This window comes from Monodelphis domestica, chromosome 6, assembly GCF_027887165.1.
Source record: "Monodelphis domestica isolate mMonDom1 chromosome 6, mMonDom1.pri, whole genome shotgun sequence".
In the NCBI taxonomy this organism is placed as follows: Eukaryota; Metazoa; Chordata; class Mammalia; order Didelphimorphia; family Didelphidae; genus Monodelphis; species Monodelphis domestica.
This window is the reverse complement of record NC_077232.1, coordinates 76,450,076-76,474,407: the sequence shown is the minus strand read 5'-3', so window position 1 is coordinate 76,474,407 and position 24,332 is coordinate 76,450,076. Positions and strand designations below refer to the sequence as shown.

Genomic DNA, 24,332 nt, shown 5'->3' with positions numbered 1-24,332 from the left:
ATGTCCAGCAGTGTGTGGGGGAGGTGTGTTGAAACTTGTGTTTCCCTGAGCTCTGAAGACTTTTGATGGTATTAAGTTTAGCTGGGTTGGACTGGATGTGCTATGAGACCAAAACCTCCTGGAAGGCTGGAGCAATATGGAGGGTATTCCACTGCTCTGCCCAGGCTGCCAGCTCTGTGCTCCCTCTCCATCTCCTTTCCTGCTGCCTGTGTTTGACGCTCTGAGCTTGGCACAGCCCTGCTCGCAAGGTACACACCCCAGGCCAGTGCCTTTGCCCTCCTAAAGGCTCCTGCTGCCACTGGAAGCTTAGCGCTGTAGGTGGGGGTGGGAGGCGTCCTGGAACCTTCCTTCTGCCTTCCCCTTAATCCTGAGTGTTCTCGGATTCTGGCTTTTTGGGGGGCATACCTTTTGAATTGAGTTCAGCAAGAGGGTTCCTTGGCTCTCTCTTGTTGTTAGATTTGATTTTCAGTCCCCTAGGAGCATTCAGATTGTGATCAGTAAGGAAGGGTATTCAGAGGTCTGAATTTCTGCTGATTCTAGGCTGCCATCTTGACTCCCTCTCAAGGAAAGACTTTAAAACCAAGCAAGAGCTAGAAAAAAATCACAAAATGTAAAATCAATCATTAAAATTTTTTTTTATATTTTTAATTTAATTATTAATCAATTAATCATTTAATTATTTATTGATTATTATTAATTATTAATTACCTTCTTTCTATCAGTTGAGGCCCAATAGGTCTTGCTCCAACCTTTAATTCTGACCTGGTGAGTATCTACCCACCTCATGTGTGTTTCTTGAAGACAACATATGGTAGGAATTTTTATTCTAATACACTCTTCTATTCGTCTATGTTTTATGGGTGAGTTCATCCAATTCATGTTCAGAGTTATGATTGTCACTTGTGAATTCCCTAGCATTTTGATATCCTCTCCTAGTTCTGTCCTTTCTTCTTCTGCTATGTCCTTTTAAACCAGTGGTTTGCTTTTAACCAGTTCCCCTAATCCCCTCCCTTGATGTGCTTCCCTTTCTGGTCCCTCCCTTTTTGTTCCCATTTTGTTGTTTTTTTTTTTAGGGTCTGTTAAGTTCCCTCCCCCCTCTCCTTCCCTTCCTTTTTGTACTCCCTCCCCCCTACCCCCTTAGTTTTACCTTCTCCCTTACTCTGTAGGATAAGATAGAATTCAAGGTCCCAATGGATCTAGATGCTCTTCCCTCTCGGAGCTGATTTCTCTGAGAGTGAGGTTTAAGTATTCTCTATTGGCACTCTCTTTCTCTCCTTATAAGAGTATTCTTCCCCTCCCCTTCCCATGTGTATGTTTGTGTGAAAAAGATTATTCTATTTATTTTGTTTCTTCAAGTATCTCTAGGTACCCTCTTAGATTCCTCCCTTTTCCTTTTTTTATATCATCTTTTAGCCCTTAATGCCCCAATCTTTTCCTATGAATGATTCTTATAATTACTCTTATAATGATTACAGCTTTTGAGAGTTACAAATAATATTTTCCCCATATCTCAATATATATATATATATATAATTTGATCTAATTGTAGCCCTTAAAGTAGAGAGTTTGAAAACAAAGAAAAAACACTTTTCTCCTTTTCCCTCTTTTTCTTATTTACCTTTTCATGTTTCTCTTGCTCTTTGTGTTTGTATATCAAACTTTCTACTTAGCTCTGGTCTTTTCTTTATAAATACTTGGAAATATTCTATTTTGTTGAATGCCCATACATTCCCCTGGAAGTATATAGTCAGTTTTGATGGACAGGTGATTCTTGGTTGAAGACCCAGTTCTCTTGCCTTTCTGAATATCATGTTCTAGGCCTTGCGGTCCTTTAGTGTGGAAGCTGCCAGGTCTTGTGTGATCTTGATTGGTACTCCTTGGTATCTGAATTATTTCTTTTTGGTTTCTTGTAGAATTTTCTCCTTAGCTTGAAATCTCTGGAATTTTGCAATTACATTCCTGGGAATCGTCTTTTGGGGATTTAGTGTAGAGAGTGTTCTATGAATTCTTTCAATGTATTTTCCCCCCTTGTTCAAGAACATCAGGGCAGTTTTCTTGGATGATTTCTTGTAGTATTATGTCAAATTTTCTGTTCATTTCTAGCTTTTCAGGTAGACCAATGATTCTCAAACTGTCTCATCGTGATCTGTTTTCCTGATCTGTCATCTTATCAGTGAGGTATTACATGTTTTCTTCTATTTTGTCAGTCTTTTGACTTTGCTTTATTAATTCTTGCTGTTTTGCAAGATTATTGGTTTCCAGTTGCTCAATTCTTGTTCTTAAGACCTGGTTTTCTGCTTTAACCTTTTGGTTTTCAGCTATAATTTTTTTTGTTCTCTGCTATAATTTTTTCATTTTATTTTTGAACCATTTTCCATTTATCTTTCCAGAAGTCTTCCATCTTTTTGATAAGCTCCAATTTAAATTCTTCGACAGCTTGTGGACAATTTCCATTTCTTTTGGAAGATTTTGGAGCATTTATTTGGATTTATTCTTCTGCTATTTCCTCTGTAGTTTGTATTTTTCCTCCTTAATATTATCCAGGGTCAACCCCTTTTTCTTGTTTTTCTTGGTGTTGGGAAGTTTTTCCTGGGCACTGTTTGCCATTGTTTTTCCTTCCCTCTCCAGCCAGAAATCTGAGTGAGGAGGGCAGGTTCTCTGTGTATGGAGCTAAGGAGTGAGGCTTTTGCCTGAGGCAAGCTCTCGAATCTCCGCAGCTCCGCTACCTTCCTGGGAGTACCCAGGGTCTGCACTCTCCCACTTGCCCGCCTGTCTTTTGAGTGTAACTGCTCTCTGGGGTATGTCCTTGCTGGTCTTAGTCAGCTCTGAAGACCTAGAGATGCCCCTTGCTCGCTCCAGAGGTGCCCTTTGCTCATTCGCTATTTCTGGCATGCTGGCTCTGAGTGCCCGAGGTCTGCACTTCCCCGTCCACCCACCTGCTTTTCGAGTGTAACTGATCTCAGGAGTAGGTCCTTGGTGGTATTAGTCAGCTCCCAAGACCTAGAGCTGCCCCTTGCTCATTCCAGAGGTGCCCCTTGCTCACTCGTTGATTCTGGTGTGCGCTGGCTCTAACTCTGCCTCCTTAGGTGGTGGGGTGGGGTAGATCAGCTTGAGCTTGGGTGGGAGCTTTTTCACTCCCTTGTAGTATGGAAATGCCTAAGTCCCATGTACCTTCAATGCTGCTCCCTACTGCAGAGTCCCTTCGTTCTTATGAAGATGGTTTTTTGGGGTCTTTTTAGGTCATCTATTTCAGTGGGTCTGAGGCAGGGAAGCTTCCCGTGTCTTGATTGCCACCATGCTTACCTGGAAGTTAAAATCAATAATTTTGATTACATCAAATTAAAAAGGTTTTGTATAAACAAAACCAATGCAACCAAAATTAGAAGGGAAGCAAAAATTGGGAAATAATCTTCATAACAAAAATCTCTGACAAAGGTCTAATTATTCAAATTTATAAAAGCTAAACCAATTGTACAAAAATATCAAGCCATTATCCAATTGATAAGTGGGAAAGGGACATGAATAGGCAATTTTCAGATAAAGAAATCAAAACTATTAATAAGCACATGAAAAAGTGTTCTAAATCTCTTATAATCAGAGAGATGCAAATCAAAACAACTCTGAGGTATCACCTCACACCTAGCAGATTGGCTAACATGACAGCAAAGGAAAGTAATGAATGCTGGAGGGGATGTGGCCAAGTCGGGATATTAATGCATTGCTGGTGGAGTTGTGAATTTATCAAACCATTCTGGAGGGCAATTTGGAACTCTGCCCAAAGGGCGCTAAAAGACTATCTGCCCTTTGATCCAGCCATAGCACTGCTGGGTTTGTACCCCAAAGAGATAATAAGGAAAAGGGCTTGTACAAAAATATTCATAGCCATGCTGTTTGTGGTGGCATAAAATTGGAAAATGAGGGGATGCCCTTCAATTGAGGAATGGCTGAACAAATTGTGATACATGTTGGTGATAGAATACTATTGTGCTCAAAGGAATAATAAAGTGGAGGAATTCCGTGGGAACTGGAATGACTTCTAGGAATTGATGCAGAGCAAAAAGAGCAGAGCCAGGAGAACATTGTACACAGGGACTGATACACTGTGGTACAATTGAATGTAATGGACTTCTCCATTAGTGGCAATGCAGTGATCCTGAAGAACTTGGAGGAATCTATATGAAAAAACACTATCCACTTTCAGAGAAAAAACTGTGGGAGTTGAAACACAGAAGAAAAACAACTGCTTGAATACATCGGTCGAGGGGACATGATTGGGGATATAGACTCTAATTGAACATCCTAATACAAACACCAACAACAGGGAAATAGTTTTTGATACAAGGACATATGTAAAACCCAGTGGAATTGCATGTCGGCTGGGGGAAGGGTGGTGGTAGGGAAGGGAAGAAAATTATATGATTCTTGTAACCAAGGAATAATGTTCTAAATTGACTAAATAAAAAAAAATAATGAAGGGGTTACACAAAGTAATCTCTAAGATGCCTTTCAGTTCTAAATCTGTGATTCTGTAACCCTAAAATCAGTTGCTCTTATTGAGAATGAAGGAAGGTAATTTAAGATCAATATGAAGAAAAACTTCTTAACAATTAAATCTAACAAAAATGGAATGGCTACCTCAGAAGGTAGTGTGTATTAGTTTGAAAGGTCTTCTAGAAGGAGTGAATTCTCAGGTTCAATTTCAATAAAGCATAAATTCATTCAGTGGTAGGATCCAAAATGCTGATTAGGAGGGGCATAAAAAAGGCATCGAATCTATTTCCTGATTTTTATAGGTAAGAAAGTTGAAGCCCAAAGAGTTTAGCAACTTGGCTAAAGCCACACAAGGAGTAAGCATTACAGATGAAAAACTGTTGCCGAGAGATAAAGGAACTCACTAGCCCAGTTAAACAGGAAGTGGGTCTTAAAAGTCAGGTTCTGAATTCAGATCCCCAGACTTCAAATCTAGTTTTCTTTTGATTATAAAATGCTGCCAGTACTTTTGGCCAAGACGCACCTCTTTGAAATAATTAAGTTGTTGATTGTTAATTTTTCACCTATTTTAAAAATGGCTTATTGACATATTTTACTTTTATATCACAGCCATTTCTAGATGGGAACCCTTCTTCACTCTATCAATTGACTATTTTGACGGAAAAAAGTAGGCAAAAAAAATGTGATATATTCACTGAGAATTGCAAAATATTCTGTTATAGTAGACCCCCAATTTTTCTATCGAGGAAGGAGATGTGTTTCAATATGAATTTGCAACTCTTTCTATTTTTAAGCTAATTTCCAAATCCTACATAAAATGAACCAGAGATTAAATTAATACATAAAACTCTTGAGGAAATTGAAACTTAGAGTTGGCCAGTATACCCAAGGTCAGAAAGTTCACAATAGGACCCAGAAAGCCTCTGTGCTATGTACCCCTTATGCCTCACAGAAATAGTTTAGAAATGAGATTTGGAGATATGTACATAAAAAGATAAAAGAGCTAGAAAGCAATTCCTCTAAAATGTGAACAGGAATTTTAACCTGAACTGATATATTTAGGGTCATTCTAAAATCTTTTTTTATTTTAAAGTTTTCTTCCTACATTTCTCAAACTGCCTTTTTTAGCTGTTTGCAGCACAAATTTACTTTTTTTCCCTGCCTGACAGTGGCTTGAATGAGGAAATCCCAGAGTTCTAAGTAGTTTCCTTTCTTTGGCACAGTAACCCCACTTTGTAAAGTGTTTCTCTAGATAAATTTTAGGGGAGGTGCAAATAGTAATAGTAACTTCTCTTTGTGAACAAAGAAAGACTGTCAAAATCTGTATCAAAGAATTAAAAGAGGTAGACCTTTTATATAGACAACAATAAATAGTTATAGCACTTATGAACTGCTGTTCCAGTATGGCCTTCCATCTTGATAGACCTTTAAGAGCTAGTTTGGCCTAACAAGAGTGAACTCTTTAACCTTATTAAAGATGTTACCTATTTCCTATATCTAGAAAAGCCCCTTTCTCCACTTATAGATTCTAGAGCTCACCCGGTTTGTTTTCAAACATAGCCTACTTTGTCCTGATTTGTAAGGGTTCCCATTTCTATTTGGAGATCATCATTTTGCCTATTTGGATGCTGGGTAATTTTTAAGGCTCTTTTTTTGTCACAAAAATTTAGACCAATCACTTCAGTATAGTTCAGGAAAGCCAAGAGCTCTACTGCAGAGCAATATTCTTGGAAATACCTGGAAACATCCAAAGGAATTTTCTTAACCTAAGAAAATGATGGTATTTACATTGTTGTACTTCACACATTTTAATTAAAAACTAAAACATCCTATATGTCCCCCTCAATAGAGTGGAGAACTCTAGAATGTTATATACAATAGAATTGTTATGTTTCATGCATACATGGAGTACATGCTTCAAAAGGCTGATGATGGAGTAGAATTAGGTATATTTTGGGGTATAGGAATTAGGATAAATCATATGGACAAACAAATGATGCTATTTAAATGTATATGTATGATGGCACTTTATTTCTCAAACCTCTCAAAACTAATAAGTGTTGTGCTTTTCAGGCACAAATATTGATCCTGTACAGTTTAATACATATTTTCATTATAGTTGTTGAAGTAGGAAAAGATATTTAAACCAGTCAGTGATGATCTCTATTAATTGATGTAAGATTATTTGAAAATATAATTTGCTCTGTAGTGACTCCTAATGATGGGAATGATAAATAAAAATCTACTTTTATCATTGATATCCAAAGATGTTATTAAAAGTAATTTCCAACACAAAGGCCTGGAAAGAAAATAATTACTGTGGATCCAATAGCAGATTCTCTAAGCCCCCATTCCAGGCTTTTTTTTGTTGTTTTGGTTGACGCTTGTAAAACATGTTTATAGACTGTGTCAGCAATGTTCTTCCCCAGTTGCTGTTGCAAAGACTATTTTTGCCGTTTATCACAAAATGCCAGATTTGCTCAGCATGTAATTTAATCTTATGCTTGGAAGCTTCCATGTTACTTAGTTATCATGAAATTATTCTTTAATAAAAATGTATGCTTTGTGATCTATATTTTATTAATTTGGCAAGTCACTCTATCGATTGTCACAAATGCCATGAATGTATCATTTGTCACAGTTATTGGTTGCCTGTCAGCACCAGAGAGTACTTGGCTTGTGGGGCTTCTTAGAAATGTCTGTCTTGATCTGCAAAGTAAAATCTTTGTATTGTAAGTTGTTAATACAAAGACTGTTTATATCTTCACTTTTCTGTGTAAAGAAGTGTATCTGCATGATAACTTGACTTTTGCAAAAAATGGGTGTCATATGGAAGAAGAGTAGGGATTTGATTCATGAACATTTTCTAGAATCATGCATAGAATTACACATTAGACCTCCTTTTGTGTTCCAAACCAGAACGAATTGGGGCAGCTAGTTAGCACAGTGTGTAGAGCTGGACTTGGGTTCATATCTAGCCTCAGACTATATGACCCTAGGCAAGTCCCTTCACCCCAGTTGCTTAGCCCTTGCCCTTCTCTCTTATAGTTGTTACTAAGATAAAAGGTAAGGGTTTTTAAGTGAAAATTTGGGTAAATTTTGAAATTGTGATAAATACAAATATGTGTGTGGGTTTTGTATGTGTGTTTATAAATGTGCTATATAGATCTGTACATAGATTAGTTTTATCTATTCTCAATGGGCAAGCTTTGAAAAAAACACCCTTATAGGTTTTTCTAGAACTAGCTATTAGCCATGAACTTTCTTAAAGAGAAGCAAACTCCTTAAAACTTAATTCCTAACATCTAGCCCTTAAATGTAATTTGTTGGAATAATACAATTTTCTCTCAAAGTATTTGTCTTTCTTAACATCGTCAACTTGTAATCTGGGGGACCCCAAAGCCTGTGTTTATTTGGGGTCTAGCAACCCCAAGTTCAGTCAGCTTGAAAGATGGAGGCCCTAAGCTTGCCCTTGTTCTGGTGAGAATGCTTGGGTCCCCCAGATTACAAATTGACAACATGAAACTGAGATAAGGAATATATTATTTACTTCACATGGCCATTATTAAGTTCTGCAAATTAATCGCGGTGTTAAATTATTTTTTTTTAAGTTTAACAGTTGTTTCAAAGGAAAATTGGGTTTGTAATAATTAGCAAGGGGTGCTTTTACAGAATATTGGTGTGTTTATGCTTTATGAAATGGCTAACAAAATGTGCACTGGGAGGAACTAGATGATAAACTCCCCAAGGGACTGCCAGTGTTTATTGTAGTTGAAGAAGCTGCCTAAAGTAAACTATATTGTATTGTAATTCCATTTTACTCAGTCTGAATTTTTTTTTCCTTAAATTTGAATGAAGGTCTCTAAGAAGGGCCTAAGGGAACTTCCACCAATGTTTACTGCCCTCTGACACCAAGCCACAAGCAATTTTTGAGTCGAAGCCTCTCTACTCAGGACAGCCCTAGGGCAGCCAGGGTCCTCCACACACGTGTATATGGAGCTTTGCCCATACCTAGGCAGTGGAGGAAGCCATCTCCCCCACACCCAGACTCCCGACTCCGGGGGTGGGTGGGGTGGGGGAGGATCCTCGCAGACGATAGGCGGGGCCAGAGCCCTTCCTTTCCTCCCCTGATAGTCACTTCCCTCTAGGGTTTGGGGTGGGGTGGGGTGGGGTGGGGGAGGCGGGAGCCAAGTGTGTTTCAGACTCCGCCCCTGGCCTTGGGCTATCTGATTTAGTGGCGAGGTAGGTGGTGGTTGGATGGCTTCCAGTGGCAGCGCCCGATGAATGGCCAGCCTGGAATGCTTGTACCTCCTCATTGGTCCGTAGCCTCCTTGCTTCTTTTTTCCCGGAGCACTAGCATATTCTGGTTGAAAAACTGAAGGTGGGGATGCAAGGTTTGTAATCCTTTTTTCCTTTTCCTTGAATTGTTCCTCCAAATGAGCGCCGGAAGGCTGACCTCGCCTCCCCACGGGTCCCCACACTCGCTGCAGGGGGCTGCCTGAGGGGCTGGGACCGAGGCCCCGGAAGGACCGGCTGGCCCCGTGCCGAGCCGCGCGCGGGGCAGAAGGTCCCCGGCAGCAGCTCTGGTCCAGAGGGGCCAGGAGAGAGACCAGAGAGGCTGGTGCAGAGGGGAGCCCGGTAGATGTAATGAGTCGGCGCTGAGCTGTTCCCGAACCGGCCTGCTACTTTTTACCTCCCTGACCTCGAAGGCTTGGCATCCTTTGCCTAAAGTGACCCAGGCCAGCTTGCTTGTTCCTGGGGATTCCAGGATGCAGGAGTATTTGCTGTGCCTGTGGGTAGGCTCTGCTTGCTGAAGGGATTCTTTGTTATGGGAATAAAAACCCTTTATGTAAATACTCCAGAAGGGAGATGGTTCTTCCAAGTTTGTGCACAGAGCCTGCCTCTAGGCAGGACTTCAAGCTTCAGTGCCCCCTTCCAGTCTCCAGCCTTGAGAGGGAATGGGAGAGTGCCTTCCGGGCAGTGCCAGCGGCTCTCTGCTGAGTGACAGTGATAGTGGCCAGCAAGGCTGGCGCCATACTGAACCAGGCCAGCCCCTCAGCGATGCTCCCCGGGTGAACTGATCAGTAGTGGGCTTCCTGCTGCCACCCCTGCTCCAGCCACCAAGTGGGTCTGGGTGATCATAACTCTTTAAGTGGGACTGGTCACTGGCATTTGCTTTCCATTGAGGTAGCCGATAGCAGTGACTAACAGTGGGGTTCTAATTCATCGTAGTGATCCTATTAAATGCCATCTGAAACCAGGGTTTCTTCCAGAGCAAAAAAATACACTGCCGATTTATTTTGGGTTTACGTGAAAGATACATTTTACACTTTAATGTATCTGCAGCAACAGCATTAAAGGTAGGAATAAATATCAGGACTAAGGATTTTTATTTGGAAACAGTTGGGCCATTCTGGGATTGCCTCTCCCTAACCTGTTGCAAATATTCAGCTTAGCAATTAGGGAGGTTTAGATCCTTTTGGTAAACTCATTCAAAATGAAAGATTAAAAATAATTCACCTTTGCGGATTTATTCCTACGATGCTCCTTCACAGAACCCTCCCATAAAGTTTTCTACCATTGCTTTTTGTTAGTGATTTCAGAAAACCCTCTCTGACAGTTTAAGTATGTTTCTTTTCTAGCTAAATTTGCTAAGTTCTCACCATCAAAAAAATAACCCTTGATCTTTAGTTTTAAACTAAAAATAGTTTTGGTTTTTATAATTACTTTGCTGTCTATGTGTTTTACCTTTGGCATAAAACATTCTTCTAAGCCAGATGTACTTTACCACGGGCATTAAAACATTCCCTACTCTGATATTTTATGGAGTAGAGATGACCCTGGGCTTTCTGAAGTTATGGCAGGGCAGCAAAGGCAATACCAGCTCCTACCAAGCTGGAAAGACTTCCAGTGTGATCAGTAATTGGTTGATTGCATGCTGATTTTCTACTGGCCAGTTTAGCCTATGTTAAGTCATCTCCAGGCTGGCCTCAGGGTAATGAGATTTTTGGCCAAAGCAGCTCCTCAGGTCTTTCTGACTAAGTAATCTACATCAATGAAGAGAGAACCCATATTGATAAATAAATAACATAAAGCTGTTGGAAGTATTTGAATAAAGATTACAATAGCTGTATGGGGGGAAAATCAGCTGACCAAGGGGGAAGTTTTTCATATTCTATAATAATCATTAAGGTAGCATATCCCTGAGTTTCTATATGCTTGTATGACTGATGCTAGTAGCACAACTGTGCTCCATGTGTTATGGCTTTCTGATATACAGCTAGGACTGTCTTCATCATATTTATTTTTGAAAACTGCCTTAGACAGTACAAGTGTGCCATTGCTGATAGAAATCTCTGTGATTATAACTGAGTCAAGTTTCCTCAGTTTTTGAAATGTTTGATTTCAGCAGGGAACATGTACCATCTGTTCTTGCTAGGGATAGACCGAGAGGGACATGGCAAATGTGCAAATCTGTCCCTTTGAAAACAGATGCTTTCCAGTAGTTGTAATTGTGAATTTGGGGAAGCTTATTTTATTGACCTAGAAAAGCTAATGTGATAAAGAGGGCTTAAGTATATTTGACTTTTGCTATTCAGGGCAGGAAAAAATGTGTTAAATCTGTTACCTTGCACTATTCTTGGACTACCAAGTGAGTAAGCAATATTTTCTAGTCTAGGTATCTTAATATTAAAGAGTAAGTAGTTTAGAATTTCATGGTCTTTACTGATCTTGCTTTTTAGACTCCCCTTTTTTTTTCTTTCTTTGCATGCTTGTTTATTTAGACCTCTACAGTTTAAAGTTTTAATTCCTTTAATTCTGAGGATATGACAAGTTAGTATTCAAGATCATTTTATTCATTTAATTTACTTAATATTTTAAAAATAATTATAATTCATATAATATTTATCCATTTTAACCAAATATATTCAAACAAAATGGGAAAAATCAATTTGATAGTATAGATTCCCACAATTTCTTCTTGGGTTAAGACTTACAATCTATTTGCCAAGACAAATGTAGGAATTATATGAACATAATCAAAAAACACTTTTCATACAAGTAAAATGAGATCTAAATAACTGGAAAAACATTAATTGCTCATGGGTAGGCTAAGCTAATACAATAAAAATGGCAATCCTACCTAAATTAATTTACTTATTCAGTGCCATACCAGTCAAACTACCAAAAACCTTTTTATACAACTAGAAAAAAATAATAATTCATTTAGAAGAACCAAAGGTCAAGACTATCAGGGGAATCAATGGAAAAAAAAATGTGAAGGATGGTGGCCTGGCAGTACCAGATCTTAAACTGTACTATGAAGCAGTAATCAAAACCATCTGGTATTGACTAAGAAATAGTAGGGTAGAGCAGTGGGAAAATGACCTCAGCAATTTAGTGTTTGATAAACCCAAAGATCCCAGTTTTGGGGATAAGAACTCACTCTTTAACAAAAACTGCTGGCAAAATTGGAAAACAGTATGACAAATATAAGGCTTAAATCAATATCTCACACCACATGCCACTGATATCAAACCTATGGCACAAGTGCCAAAAAGAGCATGCAGAGCTCTCTCTGGGCATACCTGCAATTACCCTCCAAAGTTCATTACTAGAAAGCCAGAGAGACTCATAGAGGAGCTGTACCCTTCCCCCTTTCCTTGTGCCCTTTCCCTTTCCCCACCCCTCTGTCCAGCAGCACAATGGGAGTGCTTCCTCCTTCCCCTGTCTGGGATAAAGGGGGGCAGGCCTCACATGGTCTGTGGGGATGGGTGGGGTGGGGCCTGGCGCTCTTATCTCTAAAAGGCTTCCTATACTAAGATCAAAATGAGCATATGATTTAAACATTGAGTGATATTATAAGTAAATAAGGGAAACATAGAATAGTTTACCTGACAGATCAATGGAAAAGGGAAGAATTTATGAAAAATGAGATTGAGAACATTATAAGATGTAAAATGAATGATTTTGACTATATTAAATTTTAAAAGTTTTATACAAACAAAACCAATGCAATCAAGATTAGAAGGGAAACAACAAACTGGGGGGGAATTATAACAAATATCTCTGATAAAGATCTCATTTCTTAAATATATAAAGAACTAAGTCAAATTTATAAGAATCTAAGTCATTTCCCAATTGATAAGTGGTCAAAGGATATGAATAGGCAGTTTTTTCAAATGAAGAAATCAAAGCTATCAATAATCCTATGAAAAAATATTTTAAAACTACTCTGAGATACTACCTCAAATGTATCAGATTGGAGGGGATGTGGTAAAATTGGTACACTAATGCATTGCTGGTGGAGTTGTGAACTGATCCAACCATTCTGGAGGGCAATTTGGGATTATGACCAAAGGGCTATAAAAGAATGCATACCTTTTGATCCAGTAATGCCACTACTGGGTCTATATCCCAAAGAGATTTTTAAAAAGGGAAAGGACCTGTTTGTACAAAAATATTTATAGTTGCTCTTTTTGTGGTGGCAACAAATTGGAAACTAAAGAGATATCCCTCAATTGGGGAATGGCTGAACAAATTGTGGTATATGATGGTGATGGACTACTATTGTGCTATAAGGAGTGATGAACAGGATGATTTCAGAAAGCTGGAAAGACCTACGAGTAGATCATTATACACAGTAACTGAAATCCTGTGGAACAATCAAATGTGATAGACTTTGTCACTAACAGCAGTACAATGATCCAGGTCAATTCAGAGTACTTATGAAAAAGAATGTTATCTACCTCCAGAGAAAGAACTGTTGGCATAGAAATGCTGATGAAAATATATGAGTTATCACTTGTTTATGTGGACATATGTTTTGGGGTTTGGGTTCTATAAGATTATTTGCTTACTAAAATGAATAATATGGAAACATGTTTTTTGTAATAATGCATGTATAACCCAGATTAAATTGCTGGTCAGCTCCAGGATGGGGGAAGGAAGAAGGAAGGGAGACCTTCTGGATCATTGGAAAATGTACGTGGAAATTTGTTATTAAAAAGCATTTATTAACCATCTACTATATATGTACCTGACCCTGTAGAGGACATAAGAAAATAAGTGTCATATTCTTTAAAAAAAAAAAAAGGCTTACTGGTATCAAATATTTCATGTTAAAAATGTTAATGAAAAATAGCCCCAACATATTGAATTTTTATTTTTTTGAGAATTTTTAAATGTGGGGATATTTATTCAACCAATTTTTTGAGGACTTATGTTAATGGTAGAGGCAAATGAATCAGAGTATCTTTGGGCGGATTCGAACCCTATAGAAAATTAAGATATGCAATATAAATGGCTACCAGGTACAATAGAAACTTTAAGAATATATGCTTTATACTTCTGTTGCTAAGGGGAAATGTAAATGTTTCACAACTAACATACACATATATACATGTATAGATATTTATATGCAAATGTTACTACTAACAAACGAAAAATTAAAAAGCAGAGCCATTAGTGGCACTAAACTGAGAAATACAGATATCTTAATTAAAAAATAGCATTTTATTTCTGGGGTTCCTTTTTATCTGTCTCCCAAAAGCAGTAATGGACATTTTGAATAAACATCCTGAAAAAGTTAGTTCAGATATAGTAAAAAAAGAATTATTAAACCTTTTCACTTTATTTGAGCAGCCATTTTAGATAGCATATTGGAAAAGGTAGGTAGATCTGGAGCAGGCCATTTTCAAGGTAGGAGTGAAGGCAATGAGAATGTGTAGTTGGGGATGGGAAACTGGGTTTTAACTTTAGTGGAGGTTGGGGAGGGGTCAGAATTACTGGGGATATAACATTATTGAATAATGAATCCAAGCCAGAGGGTCATTGGCTAGAGAGGGCCATCCCTTAAAGATTGCCACTAATTAGACTGTTTAAAGGCTCTCTTTCAAAGTCCACTCTTGTAGTCAGTGGTAATGATATGTCCTTTAAACCCTAGACATGGCCTCATCATAAGCAGGAGCAAGATGGGTTATGGTGTAAGGTAGTGATGACAAATCTTTTAGAGAGACCACGTGCTGTGCCCTGCTACCCAGACTGCATGAAGTGCCCCACCTCCCCCCATGTTTGGGATGGGGGCCAGGCTTCCTGTTGGCTGAAACCCAGGGAAGCTGCCTCCTGCCACCAAGGAGATCTGCTGCTGCATCCAGTTGCACCAGGAATGAGCAAGGGGGCTGCTGTTGGGCTTCACTCAGCAGAAGGCTAGTTGGGTCCATAGTGTCAGGGAAGTGGAGGAACCTGGGGAAGGCAGCTTCTTATTACAATGTGGGGTGCATGTCCTTGTTGAGTCCAATTCAAACACAGCCCCACCCAGACTTTGCTCCACTAGGTATCTCTGAGCCTTTTAGGCTGCTTATATTTGCATAATAATGGTGCACCCCTGAAAGGACCAAGGTGCTGGGAGTAGGGCTGCCTATTGTGGAGGTGGGAGCAGGGGGTGGAAGGAGTCAGTTAGCCTTGGGGGGGATGGGGTTACCTCCTAGACTGTCAGTTGGTAGGGAAGGAAGGAAAGTATAGATCTTTTAGGGAGTGGGAGAGTAGACCACCCCCCTTCCTACCCCAGCCCCTAATCTGAGACAGGGGAGGGAGAAAAGGAGGGGAGTGACCTGAGAGCTCCACTCAGGGGAGGGAGTAAGTGCAGAGGGGCAGAGAGGCACTGTGGAGAGGGGGAAGGGAGCAGTTCTGCCAGAGTCCCTCTGCCTTTTTAGTAACTAACTCTTCCAGGGACAGGGCATGTGCCCACAGAGAGGTCTCTTTGTGCCATCTTTGGCACATGTGTCATTGGTTCGCCATCATGGCAAACAAAACTATTCAAGAGGCACAAGTTGGCAGTTCAATGTCAGTTAGGTCCAGAGTCCTGGAGGAATTCTCTACAACAAAGAAGCCAAAAGTAGGCAACCAAGATCAGATCTAAAACATCTCCCTGGAAAACCTTGGGCTAAAAACTGTGGACTTGGGTCAGGTAGTGCCAGGAGGCTCCCTGTGAAGTCTCTGGAAGGGAGACCCTGGTTTGGAACTGAAGCAGTTCCTGGGAAGTCACCAAACTTACATACTATTTCTTATAATTAAAATATCCATTATTTTTTCTGTCTGAACATTTATGTCCTAATCTTCCATCAAGAATGACTATTTCTATGAATCTTTTCTTGGTCACCCCAGCTAATCCTGAGCTGCTAATTATTAGTATCTTTAGCCCTTATTTAGTGACTTACTGTGTATTTTCCTGTAAATCTCTTATATTAAATGCATGTGCATAACTGAACTCATCTTTCCCCTAAAAATACTTTCTCCCCAAACTTTTTTTATTTCTTCCAAAGGAATCACCAGAATGTTGAGAAGATGGCACATTATGAACTAGAAGAAATCAGATTCCCTACAAACCAATAAAATGTTTTTTTTTCCAGAATATAATGGAACCTTAGAAATCTGCTGCAAACCCCTCATTCTACAGTTGACATAATTTAGGCTCTAAGAGGCTAAATTCTTTGATTCAGATTATATCTCTATTGACATCTAACAGATTTCTAATAATCTTATACTTTGCACCTTGAGTTTCACCCTCTGCTTCATGTTATCTTGTAATTAATTCTTTGTCTTCTCAGACATTATAGTCTTTCTTCATTATTCTCCCAAAGAACTGCTGGTAATCCCACTAGAGGTACCCCTTTAGTTCCTTCATTTCAGCCCAATAAAAGTAATTCCCTAATATTGAGAATTCCTTATCCAGACCTTTCCCCCTAAAAATCATTTTCTCTTGGAGTATTTCTAAAACTGCCTTATGGGTCAAGTGGTACTACTAGACTTCTCTGTCACTGCCTAGTGTTCCTGCAACTCAAATATCTCTTGCTTAAGATTCCTCAAGTCGGACATAAATGTGAGTTACTGTTAGTCAGCTAAAAGGGCCTTCTTCCATCATCCAGTGAGTTAGTCAGTAAACATTTATTAAATGCATTTATTAAACACTGTGTTAAGTCCTGGGGATACAAAGAACAGTCCCTGCTCCCAAGGAGGTTGAAATCTAAGGAGGGGAGACACCATGCAAAAAATGTTAATATATACAAGACAGGGACAGTTCAATTGGAGTAGCCTTAGAGGAAAAGCACTACAGTTAGGAAGGGTTGAGAAAGACTTCTTACAGAAGGTAGGACTTTAGTTGAGATTTTTAAAAAGTCAAGAGAATGAGATGTGGAGGGACAGAGTTCAAGGCATGGAGGATAGCTAGTGAAAATACTACCAAGATATAGAATGGCTTGGCCAGGAAGAACAAATAGTGCAATATTGCTGCATTGAAGAGTATATGGACAGGAGGAAAGCATAAGAAAATTGGAAAGGTAGAAAAGTCCATTTAATAAAGGACCTTAAAAACCAAACAGGACTTTGTATTTTATCCCAGATATAACAGAAAGCCTGGAGAATTTACTGAATTGGGAATTGGGAAAAAGGGATGGAATGGAAGAGGAGCTGATATGACTCCCCAATTTAGGAAGATCAGTTTGACATCTGAGAAGAAAATGAATTGGAATGGGGAAAAAACTCTGAATTAGGGAGAAGCAGCAGGCAGTTACAGTAATGACGGTGTGAGGTAAGGAGGGCTTGCACTGGAATGGTAGTAGTATGTATTAAGGAGAGAAGGAGTCAGAGAGATATTTCAAAAGTTGTATCACATCACACAGTGCCTCCCCATCTTCATTTCTCATTCTATAAACTCCAGTGGCTTCCTATTGCCTACAGGAACAAATACAAAATGCTCTGTTTAACATTCAAAATTCTTTATAGTCCAGTCCCTCCTACCTTTCACAATCCATTTTATCTGATCTAGTGATAATGGCCTCTTGGCTATCCCATGAACAAGATATATGTCTCCTTTCCAAGTACTTCCCTGTACATGGGTGCTCTCCCTCCTCCTTTCCATGAATGATCTCCATGTCTTCAGATAAGTCCCAGCTAAAATCCTAACTTCTACAGGAAGGCTTCCCTAACCTCTCAATTCCAGTGCCTTGTAGAATTAATTAATTTGTATTTATCCTGTTTATAGCTAACTTTATATTTGCTTATTTTCTATCCCATTAGATTGTGAGTGCCTTGAGGGCGGGGACTGTCTTTTGCATTTCCTCTACAATTTAATAGTCACTTAATAAGTGTTTATATTGATTGATTATAAAGAAAGAAATAAAAGGACTTGGAGACCAGATGGCTTAGTGAAAAGACAGTCAAGACTGGTGATGGGAAGTCCAGGGTTCAGATCTGGCCTCAAACACTTCCTAGTCATGTGACCCTGAGTAAGTCACTTAAACCCCAGTTGTCTAGCCCTTATTGCTCTTATATCTTGGAACCAATGTTTAACATTGATTCTGAGACAGTAAAGTTTTGTTTTGTTTTTAATGAAAAGAAAAGGGCTTGGCAACTGATTGACTATGGCAGAGGTCAGAGGTGAGTAGTTGAAGAAGACACCTAAGTTTTAGGCCTGAGTGTGTGGGAGAACTGTGAAAAGACAGTGAGAGATGAAAGTTATAGAGTCTTACGATGTGTCCCATGACATCACCTAATATTCTATAAGAGGAATCTTAATACTCTCTTCTATTGTTTCCATTCAAAGTTAGACCTAATGAATGGCAGCTTGACAATTAAGATTTCCAAAGAGAAAGAGTTACCATTTTGAAATGGATCTTGGGGATGTCTAATCCAATCTGGATAATGTAAAAGAGAATTCTTTACTCTATTGTCTATCCTGAGTTAACAATAATTTAAGTACCTCACTAGATTGTGAAGACAGGATTAACTCTCCTTTGTTTACCTTTTAATTGAACCAACTCAAGCTTGAACTAGTTAGAAGAGTTCCAGTGAATTCACACTCTACCTAGTGCTAGGTGAGAAACCAGCAAGATACTTGGAGAGCTCCACAAAAGTAAGAAACTTGTAGGTTTTTTTTTATTCACAGAAGAGTTCACACCCTCAGAAACTCCATCACTCAGTAACTGGTAAGATTTCACACCCACAGAAACTGTGAACCCCCCTGGGCAGTGTTAGACAATTTTGGAAATTGTGATTGGCCCCTGTGAAGAGGGGCAGAGACAAGGAGTAATCATAAAAGCAATCTTTGAACTGAGTCTAGGAGATGGTCTTGGAGAAGATTATCAGAAGAGGTTATCTTTTGGAGATAGCCTTCTAACTGAGGAGAGTCTTCGAGATTGTGGGTTTAGAGCTTGACTTCAACTTAGACTCTGACTCCTAGACTATATATAATTAGGTGAGTGAAAGGCTGACTCCTTTCCTAGTTTCCTAAGAGACTAGCTTCCATCTTAGAGGAGGCCTCATGGTTACTTACCACCATCCTTGCTGGTTGAGAGCTTTAGGTTGATATCCCCCTCACATTTCTCTTTTTAATTATTTCCTCTCTATTTGTAAATATTTGTGAATACATATCTGATTCAAAATATAATAAATATTGGTGACCACATAATTTCATAAAACTATTATCCAACCATTAAATTTAACTCTTACAATAGGAGTCTCTTCTGGCTTAGTTTCTCAGTTTTCATGTATTCTTTGGTTTTGTAGTGCTGATTAAAATGGAAGAGTAAGCCCTGAAAGAACTACTAACTTAAAGGAATTAGGGCAAATTAAAGTGTCCCCTCTCCTAAGTGCTGTGAGATCCATTAGTGCTTAGATTTTTGCATTCTATGTGTTATTCAGGTGGCTTGCAAGTAAACAGCAAGCAACCATCAGGGACTTGAACTGGCATGACCTCTGAAAGTCTTTGAATTACTGTAGTACTAGAGATGAAAGCTCAGCATGTTTTAGCTGACTTTTCTAATTAACTTGTCGTGATTAAGCTTCAAGATCTCAGGAAGCTATTACTTTGGCAAGAATCAGGAAAGTTGTCCTATATTGAAATTTGGTCATACATAGGACATATTTGCCGGGGGTGGGTAGGGTGAGGTGGGGGGTGGGGAATCTGAATTGTTTCTCTGTGTATTTAAAAAACATTAAAAAAAAATTTAATTGGCCATAAATGATGGTCAAATTCTAAAATGTGAGTGTTTTCAGTATTTCATTTTACAAGGAAATGTTTCAGAACTTTGGGAGAGGGGGAAAGGGCACCTAAGCATGTCTGGTTATCTTGAGTTTTGATTTTATAGTTTGTAGCCAAAATCTTGTTGAGATTGTAATAAAAGCAGACATGCATAGCACTTAGTTTATAAGCACTCATGACAAATTGTGAAATAGCTTTAAATATAGGGGCTAATACAATTAGGTAGACAAGTTGAATTATTTCTTCTCCCAAATCTTAATTTCAGTTATTTAAAATTTGACTTCACTTTACTGATGTTTTTAATTGTATTACTTTACTTATTCTATAAATTTCCATGGTTTTACTTATCAGTTTTCTACTTATCTCCTAACCAGTTCATATAATTCTTCCTGTTTCTTCAATTTCTTCAAGTCATCCTTTTTACCCCACAATAATATCACATTACACAGTATTCATATGCCTTAAAATTTTTTTAGTTATTTTTCTCGTTGATGAGCTCCCACTTTATGTCTAATTCTTTCTTAATACAAAAAGTGCTGCAGAGAAAATTTTGGCCTATACTGAGCCTTTATTTTAGTATTTGACTTCCCTAGATTGTTTATGCAGTAATGCAATCACCAGATCAAAAGAAAGGGGATAATTCAGTCACTTTCATAATTCCAAATTGATATACACAACAGTTGGATCAACCCAGCTTTTCAATGATGTCAGTTTTCTTGTCCCGGAGAGCCGAAAAAAAAAATGGGCTTTTCCCTCTACCTTTTCTGTTTTTGTTATTGGGTGTGGCAAGACCTCAAAAATATCAGTTTGCGTTTCTTTTACTATTAGTGATTTGGATAGTGTTTTCATATATGCTTTTATACTGTACACTTCTAAATTTTAAAATTGTAACTTCTGGGTTACATGCCCAATAAGTTAGAGGATTAAACATTTTCTTTAATCCCTAGTAACTCTCTAAGAACCTCAGAGAAGAATTATGTACCGAAAGTAATTACAGCTGAATCTGTAAGAACACACAAAGCCCAACAAGGCAACAGCCTAATGAATTAACAGGGAAAATAACAGTCTTTAAAGTGCTTTAAGCACTTCTCCCATACCAGCCTTCATGCTCTAATAGGGCACAGAAAATAACACATGTGCTTGTTTTGGGTATAACTTGGGGATTTCTCTGCTGCAAAAGAGATTCTGATGATCAACATTCCACTTGTCTTTTCTACCTTGTCCCATTAAAAAGAAAAAAAGAAAATTGATCCTGTTAGCCAAGTATAGAAGGGGAATTATGCTACTCTGAGTAGAGCATACTCAATATTAGGGAACTCCAAAGGAGTAGAAACATGTATTCCTTAGTCTCCCCTACCTCAAATCTGCAAAAAGTGGCAGATACTTATTAAACTTAGCCAGAGAACTTGACAGAGGGAACTGGGGAAGGAGGCCAGTATGTGGCTGTACTAAATCTAAAGAAAAAGAAATTGGAAGTTTTCTGAGCAAAGTTCTGTCCTCATCCACCTGACACAAATATAGTCACAGGATAATACCCTTTGTTGGGGGGAGGAGTCAATGTGAATGACAGGAGAAAATAATGGGAAAAGCTTAAAATCACTCAAGATTTATTGAGGAAGAAAAATGTGATTAAAAATCTAGAAAACAAAGCAGGAAAATCAACAGAAGATAATAAAGTTAGAAGAGAGAGGACGACCTCCATAAACATCCAGGAGATTACAAACCTCTAAATAAATCTTTTAAAGGAAAAAAAAAGAAGAAAACTAAATCATCCTTTGATGAAACACAGAATCCTATAAGTTCTCATGAGAATGTTAAATCACAGCAGGATATTCCAGAATAATTAAAAAGAGAAATAAGAATCTTGGGATGGGAGAGGGTAGAGAGGAACAAATGGTAGAATTTATAGTTCACACAGCTGAAATAATGAACAGAATGGAAAAACTTGAATCTCTGGTGGCTAGTCTCTCCAAAAAAGTGAGAGAAGAAAAGATTTTAAATTCAAACATACTAAAGTAAAGGACAGTATAGAAGAAGAGAAGCAAAAGGTCAGAACATTTAAAGCAGACAGCTCAAGTACAGCCTGAGCCAGAATAAAATACAATTGGGAAATATTTAACAATGGAAATAAAAGTACAATATAACAGACATTTTAATTTGTGTTTTACCAAGTCTATATACTTCCTCCAAGACTCATTTTTATTTGAGTTTGACACCACCAGTTTAAAAAACACATGATCTCTATACAAACAAAAGAAGTGATTTTGGTTACCAAGATGTATAGAAGATAAATTAAGGACCTTGGCTCTCTTGGAAGAACACAAAAGCTGTTTGTATCCTTTGGCTGCTTATCTTTTTAGTATTATATATTTGTGCCATTTCCCTGTAAATTTTGGATATCAAATTTTTATCATATACATTTGATGCAATTATTTTTCCCTTCTATGATTTTTGTAATCAAATAAATACTTTCATTGCTTCTAGAAAAGATGTCAGTTGACTTCCTAAACCAAAATATCCTTTTATAGCCACCACTCTTTTATATTGGGTGTCTTCCCCTCCTAGATATAAGCTTCTTGAAGAGTCTTAGTTTTTTACTTGTATCCCTAAAGATTAGACTGAATCTTCTTACATAATAACCACTTTGTATTCTTTCATTCACTTACATCCTTTCTAATTCTATCTTCATTGATTTTATTCATGTAAAACCTTTGTAATTCTTTTTCTTAAACTCTTACCTTCTACCATAGAATCAATACTGTGTATTGGTTCCAAGGCAGAAGAGTGGTAAGGGTTAGGCAATGGGGGTTAAGTGACTTGCCCAGGGTCACACACCTGGAAATGTCTGAGGCCAGATTTAAACTTAGGACCTTTTATCTCTAGGCCTGGCTCTCAATTCACTGAGCTACCCAGCTGCCCCTCTTTGTAATTATTTATAGTCAAGACAGCTTATTTTTCCATTCACTATTTTTAGTTGTTTAAGATAGAATATGGCATAATCTATTATCCTTCTTTGTAAGAAATTTACAAACTAACTTATATTTTCACTCACTGTTGGTTGTCATATTTCTCAGCTTGATCAAATATTTTTTCCCAAAGTTTCTAGACTCTTTGGGCTGCTATTCTACCATTAACAACTGCTCTGCCAGTTGGTCACATCACATGCGCAACATGTCCAAAATGGAACTCATTATCTTCTCCCAAAATATCATTACACTTCCTTATTTTTGTTGGGGGTGCTACTCGAGTTCACAACTTCAGAGTCATCCTATGTGAAAAGGTAATTCTTTGTTCCCTTTGAAAGGGAATCCTTTATATTCCCTTTGCCTATTTTGAGTTAATACTTTTGATTGAATCAACAAAAGCTTGAACTAAGTAGAGGAGCTGGCAAACCACTTAGAGAATTCATACCCTTAGAAAATCAATCAGTCAGGAAACTGAATCTTTTGATGAGAATTTGATCTTCAGAGACTTTTGATAAGAGTTAACACATTCAGAGGATGAGAGGTGTGAATCCCACAGACACTGCCCCCTGGGCAGTGCTAGATAATTTGGAAACTGTGATTGGCTCTTGTGAAAGGGGGAAGGGAGAAGGAGCCACTATAAAAGGCCTTGAATTTCTGGGGCTAGGGAAGTGGACTCCAAGAAGGAAATGGACTTCAAGAAGAATGTCAACTCAAGGAAGAAAGTCTGCCTCAGGAGTCACCTTCAGCTCAAGTCTTCATCTTGACCTACCTTTTGGAGGAAACTTGGGTGAATGAATAGCTGACTTTCCTTTACTGACCTCTGGAGAGAGTTTAATTCTGGATGAAGGCCAACAGGTCCTGGCTAAGTCAAGCACTAGAGCAGTGTTTAGTTGACAGGCTAAATATCTTCTCTACCCTTTTGTGTGTCACTACTTTCACTCTTTCCACCTCTTTTGTAAATAAAAGCTATTAAAGGTCATTTCGACTTTGAGCTATAATACTTTAAAACAGCGACCACCATTATTATATACTTTTCATATATTTTAGTCAAACCATTAAAATTTAATTCTTACACATATTATGTGTCTTTGCCTCTTTGCCCCTTCCCACATGCCATAAGGGTTTTCCCCCTCATCTCTATTGCTAGCATTACTTAGTGTTCAGCTCAAATGCTGCTTCCTACACAAAACCTTTTCTAATCTCCCAATTATTAATAGTCCTTGCCCCCCAAATTAATTTATATTCTCTTTGTATACATGTTTTACATGCTATTTCTTCCCTACCTCAAAGAGAACGTATAGTCTTTAAGGTTAGCAACTGTTGTTAATTTTTGTATTCATAGCATTAAAATTTGGCATAGTGTTTAGAACATAGTAGGTGCTTAATGAATAATGGTTGCATTTAATGTGTCAATTGTCTTCCCTTAGTTAAACCTCTTTAGTCTGTGTTGATTCCTATTCCTTTTACCATTTCTCACAATCTGGCATGAACAGTTGTTTTTTTTTTTGGATTTCATTTATTTGCATAGTTTTGTCATTGCATAATTTTATTGTTCCTAGTTTGAATCTTAAGTTGATCTTTGCTTTTAACAATTTGGTGAACTGGCTATATTTGTTAAGGATTCCTAGCATTTCAATAACTAGTTATTTCCCACTTGTTAGAATATAATCATTTTCATTTTTTATCATGTTATTGGTATTATCCATCTCTCATGCCTCATAGCTTTTTCTAAAAAATCATATTTTATAGATATGAGATTTTAATATTGTCTATACACCTTTGGCCGCTCTTATTTCTTACTCTGATAACATGCTTTCCAGTATATTTCACCTTCT

General features: G+C 38.2%; 1 protein-coding gene across 7 annotated transcripts in view; it reads left to right on the top strand.

The window, feature by feature from the left end:
* Positions 1–24,332, top strand: part of CTBP1 (C-terminal binding protein 1) — a 558,787-nt gene that overhangs the window by 270,974 nt on the left and 263,481 nt on the right. Inside the window, exon 1 of one of the 7 annotated variants that reach the window (XM_056803647.1) lies at positions 8,639–8,885. The exons of the other annotated variants lie outside the window; for them this stretch is intronic. Within the exon in view, the coding sequence (XP_056659625.1) occupies positions 8,879–8,885 (7 nt within the window). The 5' untranslated portion in view covers positions 8,639–8,878. Of the gene's footprint in view, positions 1–8,638; positions 8,886–24,332 lie in introns of those variants that run through there. 7 annotated transcript variants of the gene reach the window in all.